This window comes from Paroedura picta, chromosome 16 (genome assembly GCF_049243985.1).
Source record: "Paroedura picta isolate Pp20150507F chromosome 16, Ppicta_v3.0, whole genome shotgun sequence".
Lineage (NCBI taxonomy): Eukaryota > Metazoa > Chordata > Lepidosauria > Squamata > Gekkonidae > Paroedura > Paroedura picta.
This window is the reverse complement of record NC_135384.1, coordinates 28,685,398-28,710,010: the sequence shown is the minus strand read 5'-3', so window position 1 is coordinate 28,710,010 and position 24,613 is coordinate 28,685,398. Positions and strand designations below refer to the sequence as shown.

The following is a 24,613-nucleotide window of genomic DNA, read 5'->3' as shown; positions in this document are numbered from 1 at the left end:
GATGGAGTCCTTTTTTTAAAAACATCATAAATGATTTCCCTCTGAAGTACCTGACAGTCTTGGCTAAAAGCGCTCGCATTATCTCAGTGCTTTGCTTTGGGAGGAGATTAAGAGCCAGCGCTTTGCTTTCGGCTCAAAAGCAGTGAGCTTAACCTGCCAGCGGAATGGCGAGTGTGCCAGGTGCCGTGAACAAGCATCCCTTTCAAGTGTATATTAAAGGACTTCAATCTCGGGAGGCCAGTGTGGAAATGGGTTTCAGTGTTTTTTGTTTGTTTGTTTGTTTGTTTGGTGTTCCCCTTCCTCTTCAGACTCCTGAGAAAAAGCAGAATGACCAGCGCAACAGGAAGAGGAAAGCGGAACCCTTTGAGACCAGTCAAGGTAATCGATGCTCCAGGCCTCCAGATTAGCATTTGCAAACAGTCGGTAATGAGGCCAGTTGTTAGAGAATTCTCTTGTCCTTGGAGACCTTGCGCGTGCCTTCTGGGGGTGTTGGGCAGCTTGTTATGATCCTGGCCTTTGAGCAGCACCCTTCCCTTCAGAGACCGTTGGCTGCCTCTGCTCATAGGAAAAACATTTTTAGCCCTGCAGTGGCTTAATCTGGCATTTACGCTCACTGTTGTTGCCGTTTTGCGTACTTGCGCCACGCTGCAGCTAGATGTGGCTTCCTAGTGCTTTAGACATAAAGGGACGCGCAGCGGTCACGCATCTGTCGATCACATGCAGTTTTCATGTAGTTCGGGGGGCCGCTGGGGTCTTGTGGAGGAAAAGCTGCGTGTTGCCTGCAAATGCGCGAGATCAGCAACTGTCTGTACGTGCGCATTCTCCGTGGGGGCCTCTTCTTTGTGAATGGCCTGCCTGAGGGAGTCAGGAAGGCTCTGATGCTTCTATCCTCTCACAGCACAAACGGAATGACTCAAGAGGGCGTTCTTAGGAAGGCAACAGGGCTAAATTGTAACTGAATGGTTAGGAGGGTGCTTTAATAAAAGGAAACCGACTGTGAACTATATATACCAGGGGTAGTCAAGCTGCGGCCCTCCAGATGTCCATAGACTACAATTCCCATGAGCCCCTGTCAGCATTCGCTGGCAGGGGCTCCTGGGAATTGTAGTCCATGGACATCTGGAGGGCCGCAGTTTGACTACCCCTGATATATATACCATACGGAGTGAGCTCTGCGTAGCCTGTGCTCTCTGTTTGCTGGATGACCTCACCTCACTGCCTTCTGCTTATCTGCTGCCATTTTTTGCATTGCTTAACCAATTGTGCCGCTGGGTTTGTTTCGGATTCCCGTGACCCCCATCGATTGTGAAAACTGTTAGATGTCCCCCTCCCCCTACTGATTGCATGAACTTGTGCTGTGCGATCTGCCTGGAGTCTCCGGGAGAAAGGTGGGCTATAAAATGGGGAAAATTTAAGATATTTATAAATTATATATATTTTAGCCGACCGTTCCTTCCTGCTGAAAGTACCAACTCTAAAGCGTAGAGCAGGGGTAGTCAAACTGCGGCCCTCCAGATGTCCCCATGAGTCCCTGCCCGTGACAGTTTGGGCAAGAATAATTTCAGCCTGAATCCTAATAGTGTTTATGCGATGTTTTTTTGAGACTGAACGCCACCCGATTGGTAATGTCATCGTTCTTTCCCTTGCAGGCAAAGTGGTCACTCCGAGGGGGCATAAAATTAGTGATTATTTCGAGGTAAGCCTGTTTTCAATACATGCTGCCAGATACCGCTCTTCCCAATTGCGCGGGAGTCTGTTTTGTTGGCTGCTGGTCGAGGCAGGGAATCCAAGTTCCGCAGAAGCACCCCAGAGCCGGAACCCCTTCTAATTTAACGGCCGTTCCAAGCAGCCACGCTCCCCATCTTGAAAACTGGCTTTAGGGGGTAGACAATGCGGGCCTGGATACCGACAGGCCTTTCTGTCATGCATGTATCACGCCATTGTTCCGCATCCCCTTGAAGCGTGCCGGAGCGTGCTTGTTTGGCCTGTGGTTGCTGATCTCTTCTCTCCCCTGCCCCTGATTAGTTGGCTGGCGGGAGCGGCCCCGGAACGAGCCCCGGGAGAAGCGTGCCCCCTGTTGCACGGTCGTCACCTCAGCATTCCTTATCAAATCCCTTACCTGTAAGTATTCCCTTGCAGGGGCAGGCGGGGGGTAGGGAAGCATAAGCCCTCCTGTTTGAGCAGTGGCTTCTCAGGAGTGGGAACACAGCTTCCTGGCATTCACGGTTTTTGAGTACCGCTGGTACACTCTGAAGCCCGGGGCGGCGGGGGGGAGGTGGTCCATGGTTCTCCCAAGGCAGATGTTTGCACTTGAATCCTTCCTCATTTTCTGGGCTTTCCCTCCCTCCCTTCTTATCCTCCACGCTCACTGCCCCTAAGCTCAGCGTTAGGAGGCCCGCGTGCATGTACCCACCAGGCCGCGGGCTGGCTAGAAGCGAGAAGATCCGGCAGGAATTAGATGTCTGTAGGTGCGACGGCCGAGCAGAAGCGTGTGGGAGTTACCGTGACTCAGCGTGTTCTTTATTAAAGGTCACGCGGCTGGATGGAAGCAGCTTTAGCACTGTTGCTCTTGGCCACATGCCAGGAATTCTGCCAGCGTGCTCACCTTAGTTGCTGCAGAGTGGCTGGAATCAGAAAGAACCTGGAACCGCCTCCGGGTGAGGAGTTAACCCTGACGTTGGCCTTACCCTATCCTCCATGCCTTTCCTTGGCCTTTGTCACCCAAAATGGTCCAGGTTGCTCGGGAGCACAAATGGCGAAAACAGGGCAGTATGTTCAGGTGGCAGAATCGGGAGACAGGTTAATTGGGGACAGCCCCAGGCAGTCCACCTACCTAAACCAAGTTTCCCTTTCACCAAGGCAACAGAAAGGAACTTTTTCTCCTCATGGGAGCAAGTCCTGAGGAAGGGGCTCATTGGATCCAGCCTAGTATTTGCAACAACCTAAGCTCTGTCTGCAGGCAGCTGAGAAGTGTTTGGTGGCCGTGACCCTGGTGAGAGTTACCACGTGAAAGGCAGGATCAGGTCCCGACAGGCGCCAGGAAGACTTCAGCTTTTCTGCCGTGGGTCCCACGAAGACCCCAGTCTCTGGAACGTGGTTGCAGAGCTACCTTTTGATAGCTAGATCGTGCCCCCGCCCCAATCCTGCAGCCTACCTGTTCTTCTCAACCGCACGTCTGGCAGAAGTTCCGCCCATTCCGTTCCCTTACGTGTTTCCTCCCCCCCCCCCCTTGTTCAAAAGCACCTTGTTCTTCTCTCTCAATGTATTGCAGCGGCGAGTGGAGCAGCCGCTTTACGGCATCGAGAGCAGCGCAGCCAAGGAGCAGCCGGAGGATCACTCTGCGCTGCCGACGCTGGTTTCGGCGATGCTGGCGAAACAGCGGCTGGAGGGAGAGCAGCTGGCCCAGAGAGGTGTCAGCCTCTGTTTCCCGTTCACTGCGGTGAGCATGGTCTTAACGGCCAAACTCGACTGGGGGCGGAATTTGGGTCCGATTCAGGGGGGGACGATGTGCAGGTACCCCAAGTGATCACTCGGCGGTGAGACTTGCTACCGGTTGGGGCGGAGAGCGCTCAAGGAAACAGCGTAATTTGATTTGTAGTGATGGGGAAGAGTGTATTGGGCACAGCGCTAACCCACCGCCCAGCTGATGCCTTCTTTTTGTTCCTCGCAGGCCCAGCAGGGCAGCCCTTCTTCAACAAGCTCGGGGAACACAGAGCATTCCTGCACCTCGCAAAAACAGATTTCCGTCCAACATAAACAGACGCAGGTACGAGGATGATGAGCAGCAGCAGCATCACGTATTCGAAAGCTTGGGTTGAGCACATTGTAGAGAGAAGGAAGGGCAAGGGGTGTTGAGTGATCTCTCAGTGCGCTAGGAGGGAGTCCAGTCGCAAGTGGTGTACCTTTCTGGAGGTGACAGGTTCAGCTTGAGGTGCGTGGGTGGCAGATTCCAGAAGAACACCATCTTTCCTATCCTCCTCCCCAGTCATGGTGGCAACAGACACCGTGTGAGGTAGGTGAGGCTGAGAGAGCTCGGACCGGACTGTTTGGTCAGAACAGCGCTCTCAGGGCCGGGACGAGGCCAAGATCACCCAGCTGGCTGCATGTGGAGGAGCGGGGAATCAAACCCGACTTGCCAAATTAGAAGCCGCCGCTCTGAACCACGACACCAAGCTGGCTGGGCTGGCTTTTACTCTTCAGAGCTGGGCCCTGCAACTTTTGCAGCCATGTCTGATCTCAGTGGCACTGCTGAATAACCTGCGTGTCGACATCTTGGAGTGGGGGGGTGTCTCATTTCTAGCCCTTCTGTCCAGGATTATATTTTTGGCAGTGGAAGTACAACAAACTTCAAATCCCCACCGGGGATTTAATACAAGTTTCCATCCAATGGGTTCAATTTGCCGTTTTGTGGAGGGGTTTTTGCTAGTTCTTTCAGGAGGCACGAAGCATATCATAGATCCATTCTGCTTCCTCTCTCTCTGTGACCCGTCTGACATACATGGCAACATTCAAGCAGTTTTTTCCCTTGGTTAGGTGAAGTTAACGTGCTGAAGGTTGAGAACTTTCCATTCAACTGTAGGTCATTAACATGCTACAAAAGGGCTCTTTGCATCCTTGTCTGGTCAAGATGCGAACAGGAAAAGAACAAAAGTAGGAAAAGAGACAAAAAAAACGCCCATATTTACCATACTACTTTTCTGTCCCTAAACTGTTCCACCAGTTTGTGGACAGAGTTATCAGTTTGGTTGTTGTTGTGTCCCCCCCCCCCCCTCTTTCTAGTCTGATCTCACAGTGGAGAAAATATCTGCACTAGAAAACAGTAAAAACTCCGACTTGGAAAAGAAAGAAGGACGAATAGACGACTTGTTAAGAGTAAGTAGCAACGAGTCAGCTTTGCACTGCCTGCTTTCAGTGATGGCTTCTTCAGCAATGGTTTTGTTGCGTATGTCTTTTAAAAATCTTGAACAAAGTATCTTGCTTTTAGCAATCAAATCATTGCAAGGGAGAATTTTGTTGAGAGGGGAATTGACTTCTGCCATCCTGCGTCGTTTTAGTGCTCGCAGGGTCATTGGAGAGCTCTCCGTGTTCGATATCTCAGATGTTCCCGCAGTGCTTGTCTTCAACAGCTTTTGGGTCTCCCCAACGGTTAATTCCTCGCGCCTGCAAGCAGGCTGTTCCCGAGCGGCATCTTGGCCGGTGTCTCTTTTGCGCTCCTGCTTCACATTGCGTCCCCGGACACGCAGTGCTTCCAAAACAAACAAAAATTGCTTTATCTCCAGGCAAACTGTGACTTGAGGCGGCAGATAGACGAGCAACAGAAAATGCTTGAGAAGTACAAAGAACGGTTGAATAGATGTGTAACAATGAGCAAGAAGCTCCTAATAGAAAAGGTGAGCTTGAATTTTGTCCTTCTCGCCGGTACGTCCCGCTCGCTTGGCCTGGTCCTTTCCCCCTTTTGTGCTTTCTCCAAATTTGTTTACAAATCTGTCTCTTTGAACCGGCCTCTTAACAAGCTACCCGCCTGCCTGGGTTGAGGATGCAGGGGAACTGAAATCACAAAGCCCCAAAATACATGCAGCGGGCTTACCTGGGCACAAGGGGGAGCATTCTGTTTCGTCTTATCCATGAAACTACTTTAGTTCAAGTCATATCTTTGTGCCAGTCAGCCCAGATCTGTTTATCCTGGTTGGGAGTAGCTCTCAAACGGCTCAAGCCGCTGAACCCTGAGCCTTAGAGCTGGAGCCCCCCTCGCGTTTTAATTATAGCAATGATGTGCACTACACAGATGCGGCCTTTGTAAATATAACAATTTGGCCTCGAATGAAAGAGTAGCATTTGTGGTCTCACATTAGAAATCAAGGTAAAAATTCCTCTTGACCCCCAAAGCAGACCTCACCTTTGCCTTGTTTTTGGGGCTTTTGTCTGTCGACCTAGCGGAGCAGCCGCTCAGAATGTGCCTCGCTCTTTGGAGTTGATGCACAGACAGTTTTATTACGGGGCATCCCATAACAGGCCTCTGTCTTAAAGCCGGGGACGTTCTGAAAGAAGCAGGCTAATTTACCAAAGGACCCAAGACATTTTCCTTTGGCCGTGTCGAGCTTTTCCTCGAATTGTGTGCCAGCGCCACAGCTGCCAGTCTGGGCGTTGGCCTCTTGCATCTCCGCCCGGAGACACATAAGCGAGCTGAGCAGGTCCACCCGTTCACCCGACTCTCCGCCCTTTGTCCAGATCAACACTCGCAGGCTGGCCGTTTGGTGACCCCACGGGGTCCCGCTAACGCTGTTCTCTTCCCTCCCCAGTCGAAGCAAGAGAAGATGGCGTGCCGAGACAAGAGCATGCAGGACCGGCTGCGGCTGGGTCACTTTGCCACGGTCCGGCACGGGGCTTCTTACACCGAGCAGTGGACAGATGGCTACGCGTTCCAGAACCTCATCAAGTGAGTCTTGCCGGGGCCTTTGCCTCCAGTCCTCTGAAGCGCACACAAGCAATGTGAGCTCTTTGCATGCACAACGGATGTGGGATCCGGTCACAGCAGGCTGCCTACTGTGGAGGCTACGCTAAATTCAAGGGTTGCGCAGGACTGTCAAGATTTGACTGAATTTATGTCTTCACGAGCTCTCGGAGGAAAGGACTCACTTCCACAAGTGCATGGAAGTACGCGTCTGTAGCCTTCCTTGAGGTGGCCAGCCCAGGGACCTCGGGGACAGGTTTAGAGAGAAAAGTTGGTGAGAAAAGAGGCAGCGAAATCCGTTCTCACCCCCACTCCTGCCGAACTGATCTCTCTCATGCGATTTCATTTTACATCAGCCTCTCTTCTCATAATGCCACCCAGGCTGGGTATTTAAGAAAGTCTGTAGACATAAACCCGCACATCTAAATAAGCAAACCGTGACTCGTGAAAGCTCGCGCGGAAATAAATTTTGTTGCCTGCCGCACGGTTGTTCTGGAGTGGACCAATGCAGCTACCCCTCTGGAATGTGTTCTGTGTTCTGTGGTCCTTAAATCCATGCCTTACATTTGGGGGATGAACTTCCTGGAAAGGGCACATCTGCATATGTTAATCCACGTGCTTTAGATAGAAAGAAGGACGTGGCTGAATTTGGACCCTTGAATCATATATTGGTTCTGAACCTGGGCCCAGGCAGATGCAAAAGCCCACAGAATGGGGCCAGGGACAGATGTGGAATTTTCTGTTATAGATCAGGGGACCCCACTGCAGATTTTCAATTATTATATTTGTCCACACACACACACACACACACACACACACACACACACACAAATAAACAACCACCCCAACCTTTATCTGTTATCAGATACGGCCCCCTCTGTCTCCTACAGAGTGGCATTCCTTGTTCTAGCTGCAAGAAGGAATAGAGCAAATGCGATTCCAAAACGTGACCCCCCTTACCTTTTATGTAAGTTCTTAAATTTTAACAGAGATAGCTGATTGGAGTTTTTTAAGAAGAAGGCTTGGTTAGAGCTCTCTCAGCCCCACCTTGTTCACAGGATGTCACTTGTGGGGAGAGGAAGGGAAGGCGATCGTCAGCCGCTTTGAGATTCCTTCAGGGAGTGAAAAGCTGGATTTTTTTAAAAAAAGCATCTCCTCTCTTTCCTTGGAGACCAGTGACCAGAAATCTACTATTCTAGGAATCCGGAAGACACTTAACAGTTAGAAACTCTATTCTGATTGTCTTCAACTGTGTCCCCGTGTGTGTTTCCTTGCTTCGGCTTAGGCAACAGGAGAGGATAAATTCCCAGCGGGAAGAGATAGAAAGGCAGCGGAAGATGCTAGCGAAGCGGAAGCCACCGGCCATGGGGCAGGCCCCTCCCACGAGCAACGAGCAGAAGCAGCGCAAGAACAAGACCAACGGGGCAGAAAACGAGGCGTGAGTTTGGCGGAAAGCAGGCAGAGCATTTTCGAAGGCATTCTGAACGGGCGGGAGTAATTCGGGGCTGCAGTTCTCCAGCTTCGCTCCAGGCAGCTTCCTTCTCACGTGAAACCCTCGAAGCCCCCAGTTCTAGGATAGCATAAGAGAGAGAGAGAGAGTGTGTGTGTGTGTCACTTTTAACTCTGGAAGAGCAGAGTTCAGATATGTGGTCAGTGAAGGAATTTGGGGCAAGTTGTACTGGGCAAGTGGCCAGCCTTGGTTACAGTCATGGGCTGCTGGACAGAGGGGGGATCTTGCATTTTAAGCAGGAACGCTGTTTGCAGGGAAGGCAGATGTTTTGCTCCCTTCCATGAGATTCGTCATTCTGTCTTTACTTGGGACAGCCCCTCCTCCTTTCGGAGGGGAAGGAGATAACTTCCAGGCACATGTTGGCAGAAGGAGCAGTCACGGGGCCCAGTATGCAGCTTTTCTGGGCTCTGCAGTGGGAAGGAGACTGGAGGAGGGTCCATATGTGGATGGTGGAGCTTTGAAGGTCCCGGGTTCTGAACCCCCTGGCACCTCTGGTCAAAAGATCTCTGGTAGCAGGGTTTGGAGAGAGCCAGTTTGGTGTGGTGATTAAGAGTGGCAGCTTCTAATCTGGAAAGCTGGGTTTGATTCCCCGCTCTTCCACTTGCAACCAGCGCTGGGTGACCTTAGGCTAGTCATAGTCCTGTTAGAGCTGTTCTCACAAAGCAGTTTCTCTCGGAGCTCTCTCAGCCTCATCTATCTATCTTGCAGGATGGGGTTTTTTTGGGAAGAGGAAGGGAAGGCGATAGCAAGCCACTTTGAGTTTCCTTTGGGTAGCGAAAAGCAGGGTATAAAAACCAACTTGTAATCTTGTCATCTGTCTCAGTGACTTGCAGTGGCCGGGGAGGGGGGGAGGAGTGGAACCAGACTAAGGTGGACTGTGGGTGGCTAGACCGGCATCTGGAATGTCAGTCATTCATCTCCACCATGACCAGCAGAGTGTGGAGCCACTCCATGGGAGAACAAAGGGGAAAGATGTATGCGTGTGCGTGTGTGTGTGTGTAAGACCTGGTTTAGCTGCTGCTTTTTGTGTGTGGCCCTCCCTCCTTCCTTCCCCCACACCTCCGCCATTTTGGCTGCTTAATCTTCGACCCAGTTCTCTTGTGTTCATGCAGATTAACGCTAGCAGAATATCACGAACAAGAAGAAATCTTCAAGCTCCGGCTAGGTCATCTTAAAAAGGTAAAAGTGTGTGTGTTTTTTTCCCCCGATAATGCTGTGGTGTAGCTGTTTCCTCATGCTGTGAGCAGTGAGGAATGCTCTGATGTGGTAGGAACATGGGATGCAAATAACGTGCATGATAACGGACTCAGTTGCAAAATAGCTTTAAAGGATCTGTTTTCGGCTCCCGTCTCAATTCCCACCTGTTTGGCTCAGAGGAGGCTTCGATAACCTCCCAAGGCATCTCAGGGTTTCCTCCGCATGCATCATTTGACCAAAACGTTCTTCACAGTCATTGAAGGAGAGTCAGAACTTCCCATGATGTGGTGTTGTCCGTTCCGCGGTTGCACCCGTCTGAGCCCAGGGATTTCACTGGACGCATTCCGCACTGGGCTGCCTAGTGGTTAGATGGCTTTCTGTGCCTCCCCTCTGGGGCCGTGAGCAGAGAAAGGGAGCCAGCTGTGCTGCCCCAGCCCCTTGGCTATGAGAGGAGCTGCTTCCAGGGAACTGATGGCTGTCAGCCAGGGGATGACAGGCTCGCGCCAAGGGCCAAGCAAGCAAGAGCCAGCTGCCTAGCCGCACGTGTACCCCAGGCCTCTGCAAGAGGTCATGCTGCGTATTAATGTGTTTGAATGATTCAGTAGCTGCTTTCGGAAGGTCTTTAGCCATGAGGAACATTTTAGACCAACAGAATTTTATTGTTGTGCTTGCACACTTAGTCAGATGCGCACCAGAAAGCTTATACCCAGAATTAGAAGAAGGTTTTCATGCCCCACTTTTCACTGCCTGAAGGAGTCTCAGAGCAGGCTACAATCGCCTTCCCTTCCTCTCCCCACAAGAGACACCCTGTGATGTCAGCAGGGCTGGAGAGAACTACTCTGAGATTAGCACTATCAAGGCTGTGACTGGCCCAAGGTCACTCAGCTGGCTGCATGAGGAGGAGCAGAGAATCAAACCAGCTTGCCAAATTAGAAGCTGGTGCTCCAAACCACTACACTCTTCTGGCTCTTGGTTGGTCTTAAAGGTACCAGTGGAGTCAGATCAACAGAGCGACCCACCTGAATCTTTAGTCGTGAAAGTGTGAAATTCTTCAAAGCCCAGGGCTTTTTGTGTTGCTGAGGCAGAATATAAACAGTATGCTGTGCTGGGTGTTACAACCTTCTCACGTGTTTCCAGTTTCTTGAGAAGCTCTGGGCTCTGCTTGTTTGTCCTGAAATGTCTCATTATCACTGGGACAAACCATTCAGCCCAAGGACTGCTCCAGTTGGTAAAAGTATGTTACCCAGGCGTTGGGGGTGGGAATCTGCTGCGTAGTTCGGATTTGCTTTGAGTGGTCCCTAGGTAACAAAAAATCAATCCTTAGTTTTGACATAAAAACAGGCTGTGTAGATCTCCTTGATATTAGACTCTGTAAAAACACCAACTCTTTCTTCCTTTGTAACTCTTTCAATCTGAGTCAGATTGATCTCCAATTAAGTTCTTATTTGAAAAGCTCACTTTGAATTCAGCATCATAACTGAAGTTCTCTTTCGCTTGGTGCAGGAAGAAGCAGAGATCCAGGCAGAACTGGAGCGGCTAGAGAGGGTTAGAAATCTACATATCAGGGAATTAAAAAGGATACATAATGAAGATAATTCGCAGTGAGTATCAGGGCACGGAGAAATTGCAAACAGAGAACTGGAGAATTGCCAAGGCTTTTTGCTAAATGAGTCATGCTGCTATGTCAGGGGTGGCCAAACTGTGGCCATGGACTACAATTCCCATCAGCCCCTGCCAGCACATGCTGTGTATGGGGTGCAGGCTGTCCCCTTTTAGTATCCTTTAATAATTGGTATCCTCATAGTCGCATTCTGCAGGGGCTGTCTGAATGCACTATTAAAACGTCGCCCCTGACTCCTTGCTTGCTTCTGACCTCTTCTGTAGAGCCACAGTTTGGTCAGCCCTGACAGATCCATTTCCTCTGGGCCAGGGCAGAGATGTGAACCCTGGTCAGGAATTTTGCATGTGTCCTTTTGAAAATAATGCTTGAGATCCGTTTGGATAAAGTCCTCTCCTTTCTCTGTCCCAGATTTAAAGACCATCCAACACTAAACGACAGATACTTGTTGCTGCATCTTCTGGGCAGAGGGGGGTTTAGTGAAGTATACAAGGTAAGTTGGATCTCACTTGCTCACTTCTTATTTTTTTCAAAGTTTGACTCATGGATAAAATATTGCAGATTAAACGCTTGTTTCATGCAGTTAAAGCCGCCTTTCTCCACTTTTTTACCCTTGAGAAACCTCTGAAATATTCATCAGGCTTCAAGGTACCCCAGAAGTCACACAATTGTGCAGAATATAGTTGGGAAGCAGAGCTGTGGAAATGCCCACCTGGGGCCCCTCCCCTCCCCTCCCCACCCCCTCCAGGCCCATCATTGGCCATTTGGAGAGAGGGGGGAGGATCAACATCACCATATAGGGTCATTTCACCTAATCAGCGTTTACCACATTTTAAAAAATATATTAAAATTTAACTTCCACCCAATTGAGAAACACTTCCAGGGCCGTCAAGAAACCCAAGAGTTTCACAAAGCCCTAGTTGAGAATCTCTGAGAGAAAGTTTTGGCCATTAGGTAGCAAGGCTGTGTGTAAGATCCCAGAGAACCTATGCCAGTCTGAGCAGATGGTTTTGAGCTAGACACGCTAATGCTGTGACTCAAGATGTCAGCAGGTTCATGCACTTGTTTCCCAACAGGCGCATGTCCCTGTTTAATCTTGTTATGTACCATGTTCATGTCACTCTGCATGTACTATCAGAGCAGTAAACCTGCTCAGCAAATTCCGCAACCAGGTTGACGCGCAGGAGGTGGGATATGTTTTCTTTTAAAATGAGCATAATTTGAAGTTGGTTGCTTATGAACACTGCAGCTGCTGTGACTTTTGTGGCGGTTCATCATGTGACGTGAAATGGGTGGGATGGCATACAAGACTATTCTGTATTTTAACTATTGGTGCTTCTTTTGGGTATGGTTATCCAGAAGGTTCCCTGCAACCACATCAAATCAGTTTAAAATTGGTTTCGCTTTGATTTCTTTTTCAGGAAGCAAGATTTTGGGGGGCTGTTTTAGAATTGTGTCCAAAGAGGAAATTTTTGGAAATCATTTGGGCGGCGTGTTATTGCGGGTTTTAAAAAATAAATGTGGAGAATTGAAGCCTTAACATTTTATGGTTTTAATAATATCAAATCAAATGTATTTATAATTTTGGCTTACAAAACTGCACTATTTGAAATGTGTATGAGATTTAAATGTATGCATGCCTTGTTTTTCACAAGCAAAATTATAGATATACCCAATACCAGAGATTTAGCCAGCAGCAAGCTGTGCTACCTTAGCGTATGCATCTTCGTGTTCGCAACCTCAGGGCTACAAAAATTAAAATTAAAACACATGGGTTTTGTAAACACAATATGTCATTTGGGAAGAAACAGTCACAGTAGGCCCAGCAGCGTGTTTGAATATTGAGCAGCACTTTCTCTGCTGAAACCACTGAACTTTGCCTACTTAAAAATCAGCAGGTCCTTGCAAATATATTGCGTACGCTTTCAGTATGCACAGGCATTAACAATCCCAAACACATGTGAACGTCAGCTGAGTTCCCTCTACATGGATCCCCAACCTGAATCTCAGGTTGAGATCGAAACATGCCACAAAAAAAAACAACATCTGGCCTAATAGTTGCTTTGCTTGCTTTCCCATTTTTATGATTTTATTATTATACAATTAAAATTATTGATAAGTGTAATTTTGTCACGCTCTTGATTTTATTGTGTTGTAACATTGAACACTGGAAGCATGCTGGGAGGGGCGGGGCACAGATGGAAAGATAAATAAAAAATAAATTCCCTTACAATAAAAAATCTTCCTACACTTTGAGTGAGTAAAAAGCATGTCACTCATTCCACAAGTGAAAATATTTCACAAAAAAAAATATTAATGTCAAGCCTTTCTACTGGAAACGGTATTGCAAGGACCTTGTGGGGGAGGCAAGATTCTTTGGTTCCTTCACATTTTTAAAGATGTCCTTTCTTGCATTCTGGGAGTGCCCAATCGCTGCTTTCCTTTCAGGCTTTCGATTTAACGGAGCAGAGATACGTAGCTGTAAAAATTCACCAGTTAAACAAAAATTGGCGGGATGAGAAGAAAGAGAACTACCACAAGTAAGTATTTCTAGACCCCAGTTTTGCAGGGAGCGGAGTTTATTTGGGATGTGTTTTGTTGCTGTTAGCCCTCCCCCCCCCCCCCAGCCCCTTGCTAGGGAGGGAGGTGCGGCCGGTAAATCTAAGTAATAATAATATTTGTTTTTAAATGCTCTGAATGGAAACGTTCTGCGGGAGCAAGGTACATAAATGCAGGATTTGTTTCCTGCCTCTTCTGCTAGGGCACAGCAGAACTCTTCTCTCTGCTGAACCAACTTTTTGATTTATTTTGTTTGATTTATTCAAGGCATGAACTCTCATGTCCATGCACGCAAGCTCACACCTAGAATAAAACTTTGTCGGTCTTAGAGGTGCCATTTGACTAAAACTTTCTCCTGCCACTTCAGAACAACACGGCTTCCCACCGGCATCTATCTTCCCCCTGTTGAGAACAAAAGTGTTCAGTCACTGCTTGCCTGAGCATAATAAATTATTTCTCTTGAACAGCAGTGGGAGCTTCTGCTGGAAAAGAGAGACAGGAGCAGAGTTAGTTTGTTTTGCTGGGTACAGTCCCTGAAAAGAGCCTGTATCTGTTCTCTCTCAGTCCCCTTGGAGGCTCCTTGATCGTGAAAAGCTTTAAGTGACGTCGTGTGCACCACCTGTCTTTAAGGCAGCCTCTTCCCTTACCTGCCAGAAGGGCCTCTGAACGGTCCCTCCCCTGTGCCCATGCACCAATTTCAGGCTGCCGAGGGAGCAGGTAGAGGGTGGTGCTCCCCTGGTCCCCCTTCCGCAATCTCCGAATTGTAGCAGGATAACATCAGTGACAGTTGTCGCTCGGAACCTGTGGGTTGTAGCTAAGAAATGACACCAGTGACGGCTCCTGCTTTGCTCTTGCAGACACGCGTGTAGAGAATACCGAATCCATAAAGAGCTGGATCATCCTCGTATAGTTAAGCTGTATGACTACTTCTCGCTGGATACGGACTCGTAAGTGATGCCTTTTGCTGTCAGTGTGCGGAGGAGCGAGCTCTCTCACTCCGTGCATGCGCTGAAGACTCCGGGCGATGCTTGCCCCTTGGAGCTCTCCCTTGGGATGGGGGGAGGGAGGGGACAGAGGCTCAGCACGCAAATCAGGCAGGAGACCACTCATATTGTCCCAGGCACGTTAATTCAGTGTCTCTCCCCCTCCCGCCATCCATGTTCTCTGCCATTATTGTGGAATGAAACTTTGACCAGTGAGGAATTGAAAGAGAATGCATAACACAAGAACCTCCGGGGTTCACAATCCCACATGGTTATGGAGAAGGGAAGGTTAATGGGAAACTTTAGCCATGTTAAGCTGTCAGCAAAGAGAGCTCTTTTGGGTTAGGGTGGCCAAACAGTGGCTCTCGAGTTGTCCATGGACTACGATTCCCCTGAGCCCCTGCCAGCATGTGCTTGCAGGGCCCCATGGGAATCGTAGTCCATGGACATCTGGAGAGCCACCATTTGGCCACCCCTGTCTTGTGGGTTTTCTCCCAACTATGCTTCAAGCTGTGCCTCTTGAGGGAAGGGTGTGCAAACCCCACATGTAGCAAAGATTTTCATTTTGCAAATCCGTGGAGACTGCTCAGGAGAGCGGGCAGCTCAGCAGCGGGAAAATTGGCACACCGCCTCATTTTAAGAGGTGCATCTCTTAGTCGAGCCCCCAAGGAATGGCTGCATGCCGCTGAGCGATGTTCACCTGTCCCAGAATTGGCTGGCTGCTCTTTGAAGACCAAGGCCTGCCTGTGTGCAGTGAGAGGGCTCTGCATTTGTACTTGCCTGCTCAGGTGAAGAATCCAAAATATTTTCAGTCATTGTTCTCTCCCTTGCTGAGGCTTTGAGTCCAGGCAAACAGGAAGTTCTTTTTTTGTGACAATTTCCACGTACTTCTCCATAGCCACTGTATTTATATTTCCTTTATCTCTCCTACGCTTCAGTTAGTGGTCCCCAAAATAGTTCACAATGAAAGCAGAACAGGAATTTGTTGCAATTAAGTTTAATAGTCTGTAATTGGGAGGCTGCCTTGCTGTTTTGAAGAGTCTATGTTCCTAGGGTTTTATTTGCAACAGCTGCCTTTTAAATGCTTTTGTATATGCTTTTTTATTGAGAGCCGTTGAGAGGACCTGGTTTGGCCAGAAGGGCAGGATGTGCATTTGAAAAACACTTTGTGTTGAAACGCATAATTGAAGCGTCTCTTACGCGGCTCATTGTCTGTGGCCAGAGGCCGTTACAATCTGACACCAATGCAGCATAACATGATTGCAGGCTTCAACTTTAAAACAAGTCAAGGCAGCAAGTGCTGATCAAATAAAAGCAATGCCCTCTTTAGCTGCAGCTCTCGCCCATGTTTTTTTTACTGCTGATGCAAGGAGTGAGACTCTAATCAGAGACAAATGCATCAGCATCTGAAAGCCGTTGGCATGGTTTGAAACTGAATTGAGGTCAAGACACTTCTGTGGTTATGGGGGGGGAGATCTTTACCAAGTAAGAGGCTCTGACATGGTCCCTTTAAATCAGTTTGGACCATGGAGAGAATTTGGACTGGGAAACTGGCATCCTGTCTGTTGCAGCATCACCTTTAAGCACCCAGTCACCAGTATTGCAACCGGCAGAGGGTGCTGTGATGGTACATTATCCAGGCAGCATCATTTGGTGGCGTCGTTGCTTTGCTTCCTCCAAAATCTTAATCGAGGAACTAAAATAGTTCCACAGGGCCTGCAAAAGGGAGCTCCTCCACCAGGTATTTGGTTGAGGTCAAGTGAAACTAAACAGCATCCGCTGGGCCCCCGAACCTCCCTCCTTTGAACCCATGTGACGGATCTGACCAACCGTGGGATGGTTAGATTGTTCATTCTGTTACCATGTTACTTTCTCTATTTATTATTATTGTTGTTACCTTTCATTTGTTACAATCACTGAGTTTGCTGTATTGTTCTTGTTTACATCCTATGTGAGCCACACTGAGCTTTAGGGGAGGGCGGTATACAAATGTAATAAATAAATAAATAAATAGGTAATTGAGGGCAGTCTCCATTCTGTTCACATCAGAGCTGCTGGGGTTCTTCTAGAAGAGTTGGAGAAGAGTTTACAAAACAAAAAAAGACTTTGGATAGATTCCAATTTTGAGATCAGCCAATTTTTCCAACCTCCTCTATATAGGAGTTGAGGGACAGGCTTGCTATGATATAGTTTTGAAGCTGGATCTGTTAGCAAACCTCCTTTTGTGTAATAAAATGTCAAGATTGCATCTCTTGATCTTAAAACTGTAGATCTGATTATTGCCAAATGAGCCCTCCAAGACAGAGCTTTGGTGAAGGTTACCCCTGGATGTTTGAAAGTGCTGCATCTATCCACAGGGAGTCCCTCTATGGTCCACCTGGAGTCTGCCTGTGGCCCTCTTAAGCTTACGAGGCCTCTTCTGAAAGACCCTAAATCCTTACCTTTGGCTTCTCTTTCTTCAGGTTTTGTACGGTGTTAGAATATTGCGAGGGGAACGATCTGGACTTCTACCTGAAACAGCACAAGCTAATGACGGAGAAGGAAGCCCGGTCTATAATCATGCAGATTGTGAATGCTTTAAAATACTTAAACGAAATCAAGCCTCCCATCATTCACTATGATCTCAAGCCAGGTATGCTGACAGAGGGGCCGTGAGCAGAGCCTCAGAGGGGAAGGACGCTCCATGTGCCGGCAGGGTTGTCGAGCAGGGGCAGGTTACGTGCGCAAGCAGCTTTACTGCCCTCGTGGTCACATGTGCAAACTTTCAGTACTGAGTTCCGTAAAGACATTGTAGCGACCAGCCCTTATAATTTAATTGCTGTCGTCTATATTTTGGCCCAGTAACTTCAGTTAGCCAGAACGGGTTACATAAATACAGTCCTTCTTGGAATAAGCCGAACCATTTATATAAACCAAATCATTTATCCAAGCAAGCCTGTAAAGCCGTTTTGTGCAGTGCAACCCTACAACCGGCGTTGTCTATATGTGAGAATTATGTGCCTGCGACATCTGTCATCCTATTGATCGCCAGAGTTGGTTCAGCTGATCTGGCAGGCTAGGCGGGTGTCCCCTACCTCACTAACCGCACCAAGCTTCATGCTCGGTGGAAGAGGATGACCATCTCAGATAGGAGCGTACCATTCTCTGGTCAAGGGCATACCTGTGTTGTCTGTATTGTGAGGTGACTTTTTGGAGGTGGCATGGCACGCAGGCTGAAAGCCACGTATGGCCGGTCTCTTTCTGCCTTTTCTTTTGGAGCCCCCTGCCGCTTTCTTCCCAAGGGGAATTAGGGAGACTTTCCCTCTCTCAAGGCGCTTTTCTCTCCACCAGGGAACATCCTGCTGGTGAACGGTACGGCATGTGGGGAGATCAAGATCACAGACTTCGGCCTCTCTAAGATTATGGACGACGACAGCTATAACTCCGTCGACGGCATGGAGTTGACGTCGCAAGGGGCTGGCACTTACTGGTGAGGGCTCAGATGTGTTCCCTTCAGAAGCAATATCTAGAGCAGGGGTAGTCAACCTGTGGTCCTCCAGATGTCCATGGACTACAATTCCCATGAGCTCCTGCCAGCGTTTGCTGGCAGGGGCTCATGGGGATTGTAGTCCATGAACATCTGGAGGACCACAGGTTGACTACCCCTGATCTAGAAGACCTTCCCCCCACACACAAACACACACAGGTTGTCATAAGGCAAGCCTACTTTTACCCACCACCGTGTTGATTGCCTCCATGTTATCTTTGGTCTGGAATTCTGAGTGGACCGCCACGGGAAGGAAGGGCATCCTAGAAATGTGAACCCCTTCTTGTAAGCATTAGTTGGTCACCACGTGCTCACATTGCTCTTTGTGGATCTTGGCGTTCATAATGAGGCATAGAGAAGGAAGGAAACGGGTCGTAAAAGATCTTTGCATAATCCAGTGTAATGGGGGGGGGGCGGTTTTAAGAGTTCCCCTTAAAGGAACTGCATCGCCCTTCTTTTTTGATTTAGGAGTCCGTTTGTTTTGGCAAGAGAGAAAGAGTCTTGCCAGCAGTTCAGTGTTATCTGCCAAACAGGAATCTTGCGAGTGTCCTTACACACTTTCGAAGAAACAAAAAAACGTGACCCAAAGATGAGCCATGTGTGAATTTCAGCTGCCTTTTTTAAAGACAGCAAGTTACTTGAGTCACGACCCGGTTCTTCTACTGTTGCTGACTACGTAAATATAATTTCTGTATGGCAGGACATAGTGCTGGCAGGAAGCGTCCCGTAACTATGTGACTCTCTCACCTAACGCCGTGAACTCTGCCCCGTGCGAGGCAGGGAAGCAGATGAGCATGGCTAGCCTAAAAAGGGCGTCCTTCTCTTTCTTCTTTAGGTACCTGCCTCCTGAATGTTTTGTGGTTGGGAAAGAGCCGCCAAAGATTTCGAATAAAGTCGACGTCTGGTCAGTGGGAGTCATCTTCTACCAGTGCCTCTACGGCAGAAAGGTAAGGCGAGGCAGCGACCGGCAGTAGCTTGGGGGGGGGGGGGGGTTCAGGTGAGACACGTGCTCGCAACCTAGTCCACAAGGTTGGAGGGGGAAAGGATGACGGAAGCCACTTTGGGTCCCTGCCAGGAAGAAAGGTGAGGTATAAATAAAGTCAGCAAGCTGTGTAAGCAAATGGCTGCTAAATGGAATTGAAATCTGCCAGTCTTCCGTGGATCTCCATGTAGGACAAAGCAAAGGATGGAGGGTCCTGGGACTCCCCTCCGCTTGCTTTTCCGCCTTTTCGTTTTCTCTGAAACCTCATTCCTTTTATGGAACACGATTGATGAGCACGCATTTCACCAGAGGCACGTGTTTGCTCAACGCCCCTCTCTCTTTGGTATAAAGGTTTTCTGTTTCGTCTTGCAGCCTTTTGGACACAACCAGTCGCAACAGGACATTCTGCAGGAGAACACGATCCTTAAAGCTACAGAAGTGCAGTTCCCTCCGAAGCCCGGAGTCACACCAGAAGCAAAGGTAAGGGAGGTCCCAGTTAAAGAGTGGCAGACTCCAATCTGGAGAACCGGGTTTGATCCCCCACACCTCCCCATGCAGCCAGGTGGATGACCTTGGGCCGGTCACAGTTCTCTCAGAGCTCTCTCAGCTCCCATCTACCTCGCTGTTGTGGGGAGAGGAAGGAAAAGGGGGCTTGTATGCTGCTTTGGGACTCCTTTGGGTAGTGAAAGCTGAGTATTTTAAAAAACAGCTTTTCTTGTACAGTGCAGTGCTCTGCTTCTGAAAAGAGGAAAGTCAAATTGAGCCCCTAACCCCAAGAGACCACCTTAGGGGTGGTAAACAGGGCCATGGATGGGATAGGTGGGAGTAGAACCTGGCCAGGTGTTTTCTCCTCAGAGCTTCATCTGAAAAGGTTGGGGGGGTTGGGGTAGGGGCAAGACAGCTTGTCTGCAAGGGATCTTAAAGGATGGGTAAGCAAGCCCAGATGCCTTTCTAGTCAGGCTGGCCCATTGCCCTTCTTCCACAGACGAGGTTTCCCACAGAAATCCCCCGTGCTGACTTTCTCTCCCCCCGCGGTTTGTCCTCCAGGCATTCATCCGGCGCTGCTTGGCTTACCGAAAAGAGGACCGGATAGACGTCCAGCAGTTGGCCTGCGACCCCTACTTGCTTCCTCACATCCGCAAATCCGTGTCCACGAGCAGCCCGGCGGGCGCTGCCGTCGCCTCCACCTCCGGATCCTCTAATAACAGCTCTTCAAACTGAGCAGGGACAAAACCGGCCCGGCAACAAACAAAAAAAGGAAAAGGAAAAGAAAAAGAAAAGAAAAGAAAAAAGTTAAACCGGAACTGCAGAGCAGGAAGCGAGAGAGACACGTTTTGAAAAGCCGCCTTGGGACCGGCGCGAGGGGTCTGGGAAGGGCCTCAAGCGACCGGTGTAGAGTGCTTTCTTTTCCCTCTTGCGTTCTCGTCCCATCCCATAGAGCAAGGCATCGTCGGCCCTTGCCCAGGCTCGGCGGCGGCTCAGCCCAGGCGCACGGCCGAGGGCAAAGCGGCGGGTTGGTAGGTTGATCTTCCGCCGAGCGACTGCAGAAGCACGGCCCGCTCCGGGCGGGAGAGGGCCACGAGGGCCCCACGGACTGTGAACTTCCAGACCCCGCAGGTCCAAGGTGTGGAGCCACGATGCAGGGCGCGCACACCTCGCGTGGCAAGCTGTGGACTTTGGGGCAGGGTGGGGGAGGAGGCTGGACTTAGTCCGCTGTCGATATTTAAAAAAGAAACAGTTGTTCTTTTCTTTTAAATAAAATTTTAGGCTCTGTCCCCCTTGGTGGGAAGGGGAAGAAACCACGGAAGTTCTCCTGGGGAACCGGCATAGGCCTCTCTGTGTGCCCTTTGCAAGGGAGCCGGAGACCCTGCCTGTGGGCAGCACTAGTATTAGCGTGTTACCCCCAAAATGATTTCCTTTTTTTTTGTTTTTTAACGTAACCCCTTTTTACTGGCTATAAGGTGAACTAACGAGTAGGCCGATGTGGCAGCCCCACCCCCTCCTCCCTCCGCCCCCTTAGTCTGGCCTTTTTTCAGGGAAAGAGGACTGCAGCTGAGTACTGGGGTTGCAACGCAGCTGGGAGCATGGAGATTCCTCTCCCCTCCTCTCCCCAGACTGCCTCCTGACACTTATCCCCACTCCCCTGCAGTGTAACTCTGCCTCTTCAGGGGGAGGGGATTTAATTTGGTCCCCCTCCTGTTGGGACTCTGCGAGAGGCGGTTTCGAAACCAGCCCCCACGGATGCTGTTTCGGAGGTATCCAACCTCCTCCTTTCTCCCCACCTCACCCTCCCCCTCCTTGGTTTCTGAGCGATCTCAGATGCATCGGCTACAGTTCATGTAACTTGAAGGAGACCCATCCTTGAGAGCAAAGCTGGCTTTCTGATCCTGAAACGTTGGGTGTGGGTGTGTGTGGGTGTGTGTTCATCCCTTAGTGGCTCAGCTGTTTTGTTTTTCAACCTATACCAGCCTTGTTCCCAATTCCTCCCCTTCTAGAGAGACCATTAAAACCAAAGACGAATCCAGTTTCTCGAGGCAGAAGGTGACCCCCGCGGGTGGCCACAATAGTTTCTTCTTGTGAAAATAGTCAACACCGCCGGATGTTCCGGCCCTTTGGCCACGGCATCCGTTCTGTACACCTCCCCCCCCCCCCCCCGGATCCGACCTGCATCTTTCCTCCTCCCTGCGCATGGGAGCCGTAGGGGCCAGCCAAGGGAAGACTTGAGAGGGGGGGCACAAGGAGCACAGGAGAACTGCGAGAAGGCAGCCATGGCGCACAAATGCGCTCACCGCCAAGTTTTGCAGGGCAGGGAGGGAGATCGAGATGCTCAGCCATCCAGGACTCGAGAGGCCTTCTGGCCCAGTCATCCAAGCAGCCTTTGAGTGGCCTTGGATAGAATCTCCCCATGGGAGGGAGAAGTTCGGTTCCAGGCACTGAGAGCTGATTTTGGCTGTGGTGGTGTTGTTTTAATCCAGCCCTGTCAAGGTGGACTGGGCACGGGCTTCCCAGGAGTCTGAGGTGTTCTGAGCCGTGGAACCAGGGGAAGACTGGGGAAGAATGTACCGTCTTTCGGGTGTCTCCTCCCAGTGGGATATCTGGCGTCCATCTCCTTTCACCTGGGCAGAAAGCCTGTATTTTATTGGGAGCTGGACGGGTGGGTGTTTTTTAAAACCCAGGTTTTCCAGGTTTGATTCTCCTGGTACAGCTTAATTCTCTTTTCCAGCTTCGTCTCCCCCATTCCGTTCAAGTCAACTGGTTGCTTCCAAGCCTACCTGGAGGAGCAGACGCAGGTGGATGCTCCCCCTCCCTCCCCATCCTGAATGTCAAAGCAAACTAGGACCTGGTATTCTTGATGGGGGGAGGGCAGCTTGGACATAACACCGGTTAAAAAGCCAAGCCTAGGTGGTTTTGTCCTGTTGGGGACGGCCTCCCTCTTCCGCCTCCCTCGTGTCTCAGCCAGTTTGAAGGGCTGGAGGGGGGGGGGTGTCTTCCTTTCCCCCCACCATTGATCTGAAGCTGCGTAGAGCCCCCTCCTCCTTCAAGCATCAGGCTTTAGCTTTCCTGCCTTAGAAACCTCTCCCAAAGCAATCCTTTTTGCTTTGGGCAGGTTAAAATTTGCATCCATGATACTTGATCATCCAGAGAGAACCTCCCCGACCCCTCTATGAGTTTAAATCTTCCAGAAATGCCCCAGCTTTTAGCCGAGCCTTCTCTCCCCCTTCCCCCCCCCTCCTCAGATCGGGGCTTTTGAGAGTTTCCCGAGTTCTCAGCGGTGCCTCCACAAGACACCTTAAGCCATCCTTTGCCTTGTTTTGTGGCATTCCAAAGCAAAACAGGTTAACGTGTCACTTCAGGTGAGAAACGGATTGTGACTTTTCCTCCTCCTCCCCCCCCCCTTTTTTTTTTTTGAATAAAGCTGTCGCTAAAATGGGTTATTATTTCAGATAACTAATCCTTTTTATTGCCACACAGTCCATTTTACTGAAATAAAAAAAGAGAGAGAGAGAGAGAGAAAAGTATGGGTTTGTAACTTGAAACTAGTCCAGACTGTTTCGGCTTTGCCCAACAGATGAAAATATGGATATTAAACAAGTTTTAAGATACCGAACCTCTTCACTCGTCTGTTTTATGCTCAGTGCGGTCGGAAAGAGGCTTTTGCTAGACGGTCCACGGACCGGCCTGCCACGAAGGAGGAGAGCCGTGAGCAGACAGCCCATCGGAAAGGTGAAAGGAGGATGTCTGTCCTTCACTCTCATGGGGACAGCCATGCCAGGTGGACCCGTAGTTCAAATGGGAGGGAAATTAAGACCACATGGGTAGGTAGCAGCAGAAGTGAATGTGCAAAGGAGGAGCAGTTTATTTGACCTTCGAGGTCCCATGGTCCATAGTCAGAGGAAGTGAGCAGGGACTGCTGAAAGCTCCTCCCCTGTCACAAATTGGTGTCTGACTCTAAGGTGCTCCCAAACATCCACAATTCAAGCAGCAGGTCTCATGGGCTGGGCTGGGAACTGTGTGCCGGGGTGTGGCAGAGCCCCCAATTGGCTAAAAGGCAAGGAAAAAGCACATCTGGGTCAAGGAAGGTCACTTCTCCCACCTCCAAGTAGACATGTTTGAGTAGGAGCTTGCCACAGCAAGACAGTCAGGACAAAGCGAAATCTTTTTCTTCTCTGGCTGCAAAATAACGCACGTGTAAAGTGCCATGTTTGGTGAGATCTGACCCAGAGGGCAGGCCACTGTGTGGCGACCGTGCAGACTTGCATCGTGGGTACAGCCTTGCATGAGTTGGTGCTTGGATGCCCTTTCGGAATTGATGCCTGCGGGGGCGGCCACCTTAATCCGTTGCCAGGAAATTTAACGGCGGTCCAGCAGCACCTAACAAAAACTGCATTTCTGTGTGTACTAATAAAATTCCTTTGCCATCAGCTTCTTGGGAGAGAGCTTTCACTGTCAGAGTAGTTTTATCAGTGGACTGGGCTGCCTCAGGAGGTGGGGAGCTCCCCCTCGCTGGCAGTCCTCAAGCAGCGGCTGGACAGATCCTTCTCCTGGGTGCTTGAGGCTGATCCTGCATTTGATCAGTTTGTGGAAAGCCTTGATCAGGCAGATTCTTCCTTCTGTCACTAGAGGACAGACTAAGTGTAAATATCAACGCTGCTAATTCCCAAACTGCCAGGGTTTTCCAGAGTGAGAAAGCAGCTCTTGGCCTGCAGGAATTTCAAAGGTTCCTGTTGCACCTCACCCGCCAGCACGGACGTGAGGCTGCCCGCTGCATCTCTGAGTGATTGCCTGCTGTGTCTTCAACTCTTCTACCAACGGTATGCAGTCCCCCTATGTCTGCACTGGAGAGAATTGGGACATTCTGTAATTATCAACAGAATTAGCTGCCTTCATAGGAGGCTGTCCTTTGTCTCTGCATGAGTCAACGGGATTCCGCAACGAGGAGACACCCAGAGGCCAGTAGCACAATGACGGGTACGCTCCTCTTAGGTAATCCAAAAATGTTTTTAGAATGTAGCAATGACGTTGACTTTGTTTGCTAACATGTCTCTGTCAATGGCAAATTTGCCATCATTCACAGGATGTGTTTTGTTCCTAGTACCTTACGGTAACGATCCCCAACCTGAGCAAATCTGCAAATCTGAGCCAAAAACCCTAGTCTTCGTCTGGTCTTCGTCTGACGGATGCCAGAAGTGCCTTCTTTGCTTCTGGTCTTCGAAGGGGGGAGTCCGAGGAGCAGAAAGGTGCTGGAGTGTGTCTATAAATAGATTCTGAGCAGGGGTGATCTCCCCA

At 49.7% G+C, this 24,613-nt stretch overlaps 1 protein-coding gene across 4 annotated transcripts in view; it reads left to right on the top strand.

Annotated features, from left to right (window-relative positions):
• The window catches only part of TLK2 (tousled like kinase 2), a 31,814-nt gene extending 8,885 nt beyond the window's left edge, over positions 1–22,929 (top strand). For all 4 annotated transcript variants that reach the window (XM_077313093.1, XM_077313092.1, XM_077313094.1 and 1 more), the window contains exons 4-22: positions 309–378; positions 1,650–1,696; positions 2,026–2,121; positions 3,272–3,439; positions 3,671–3,766; positions 4,780–4,872; positions 5,280–5,390; positions 6,300–6,436; positions 7,737–7,889; positions 9,074–9,140; positions 10,662–10,759; positions 11,188–11,269; positions 13,225–13,316; positions 14,193–14,282; positions 16,781–16,950; positions 17,649–17,787; positions 18,680–18,791; positions 19,199–19,306; positions 19,874–22,929. In XM_077313093.1, the coding sequence (XP_077169208.1) occupies positions 309–378; positions 1,650–1,696; positions 2,026–2,121; positions 3,272–3,439; positions 3,671–3,766; positions 4,780–4,872; positions 5,280–5,390; positions 6,300–6,436; positions 7,737–7,889; positions 9,074–9,140; positions 10,662–10,759; positions 11,188–11,269; positions 13,225–13,316; positions 14,193–14,282; positions 16,781–16,950; positions 17,649–17,787; positions 18,680–18,791; positions 19,199–19,306; positions 19,874–20,047 (2,103 nt within the window). In that variant the 3' untranslated portion in view covers positions 20,048–22,929. The remainder of the gene's footprint in view (positions 1–308; positions 379–1,649; positions 1,697–2,025; positions 2,122–3,271; positions 3,440–3,670; positions 3,767–4,779; positions 4,873–5,279; positions 5,391–6,299; positions 6,437–7,736; positions 7,890–9,073; positions 9,141–10,661; positions 10,760–11,187; positions 11,270–13,224; positions 13,317–14,192; positions 14,283–16,780; positions 16,951–17,648; positions 17,788–18,679; positions 18,792–19,198; positions 19,307–19,873) is intronic.
• Positions 22,930–24,613: the final 1,684 nt, after the last annotated feature.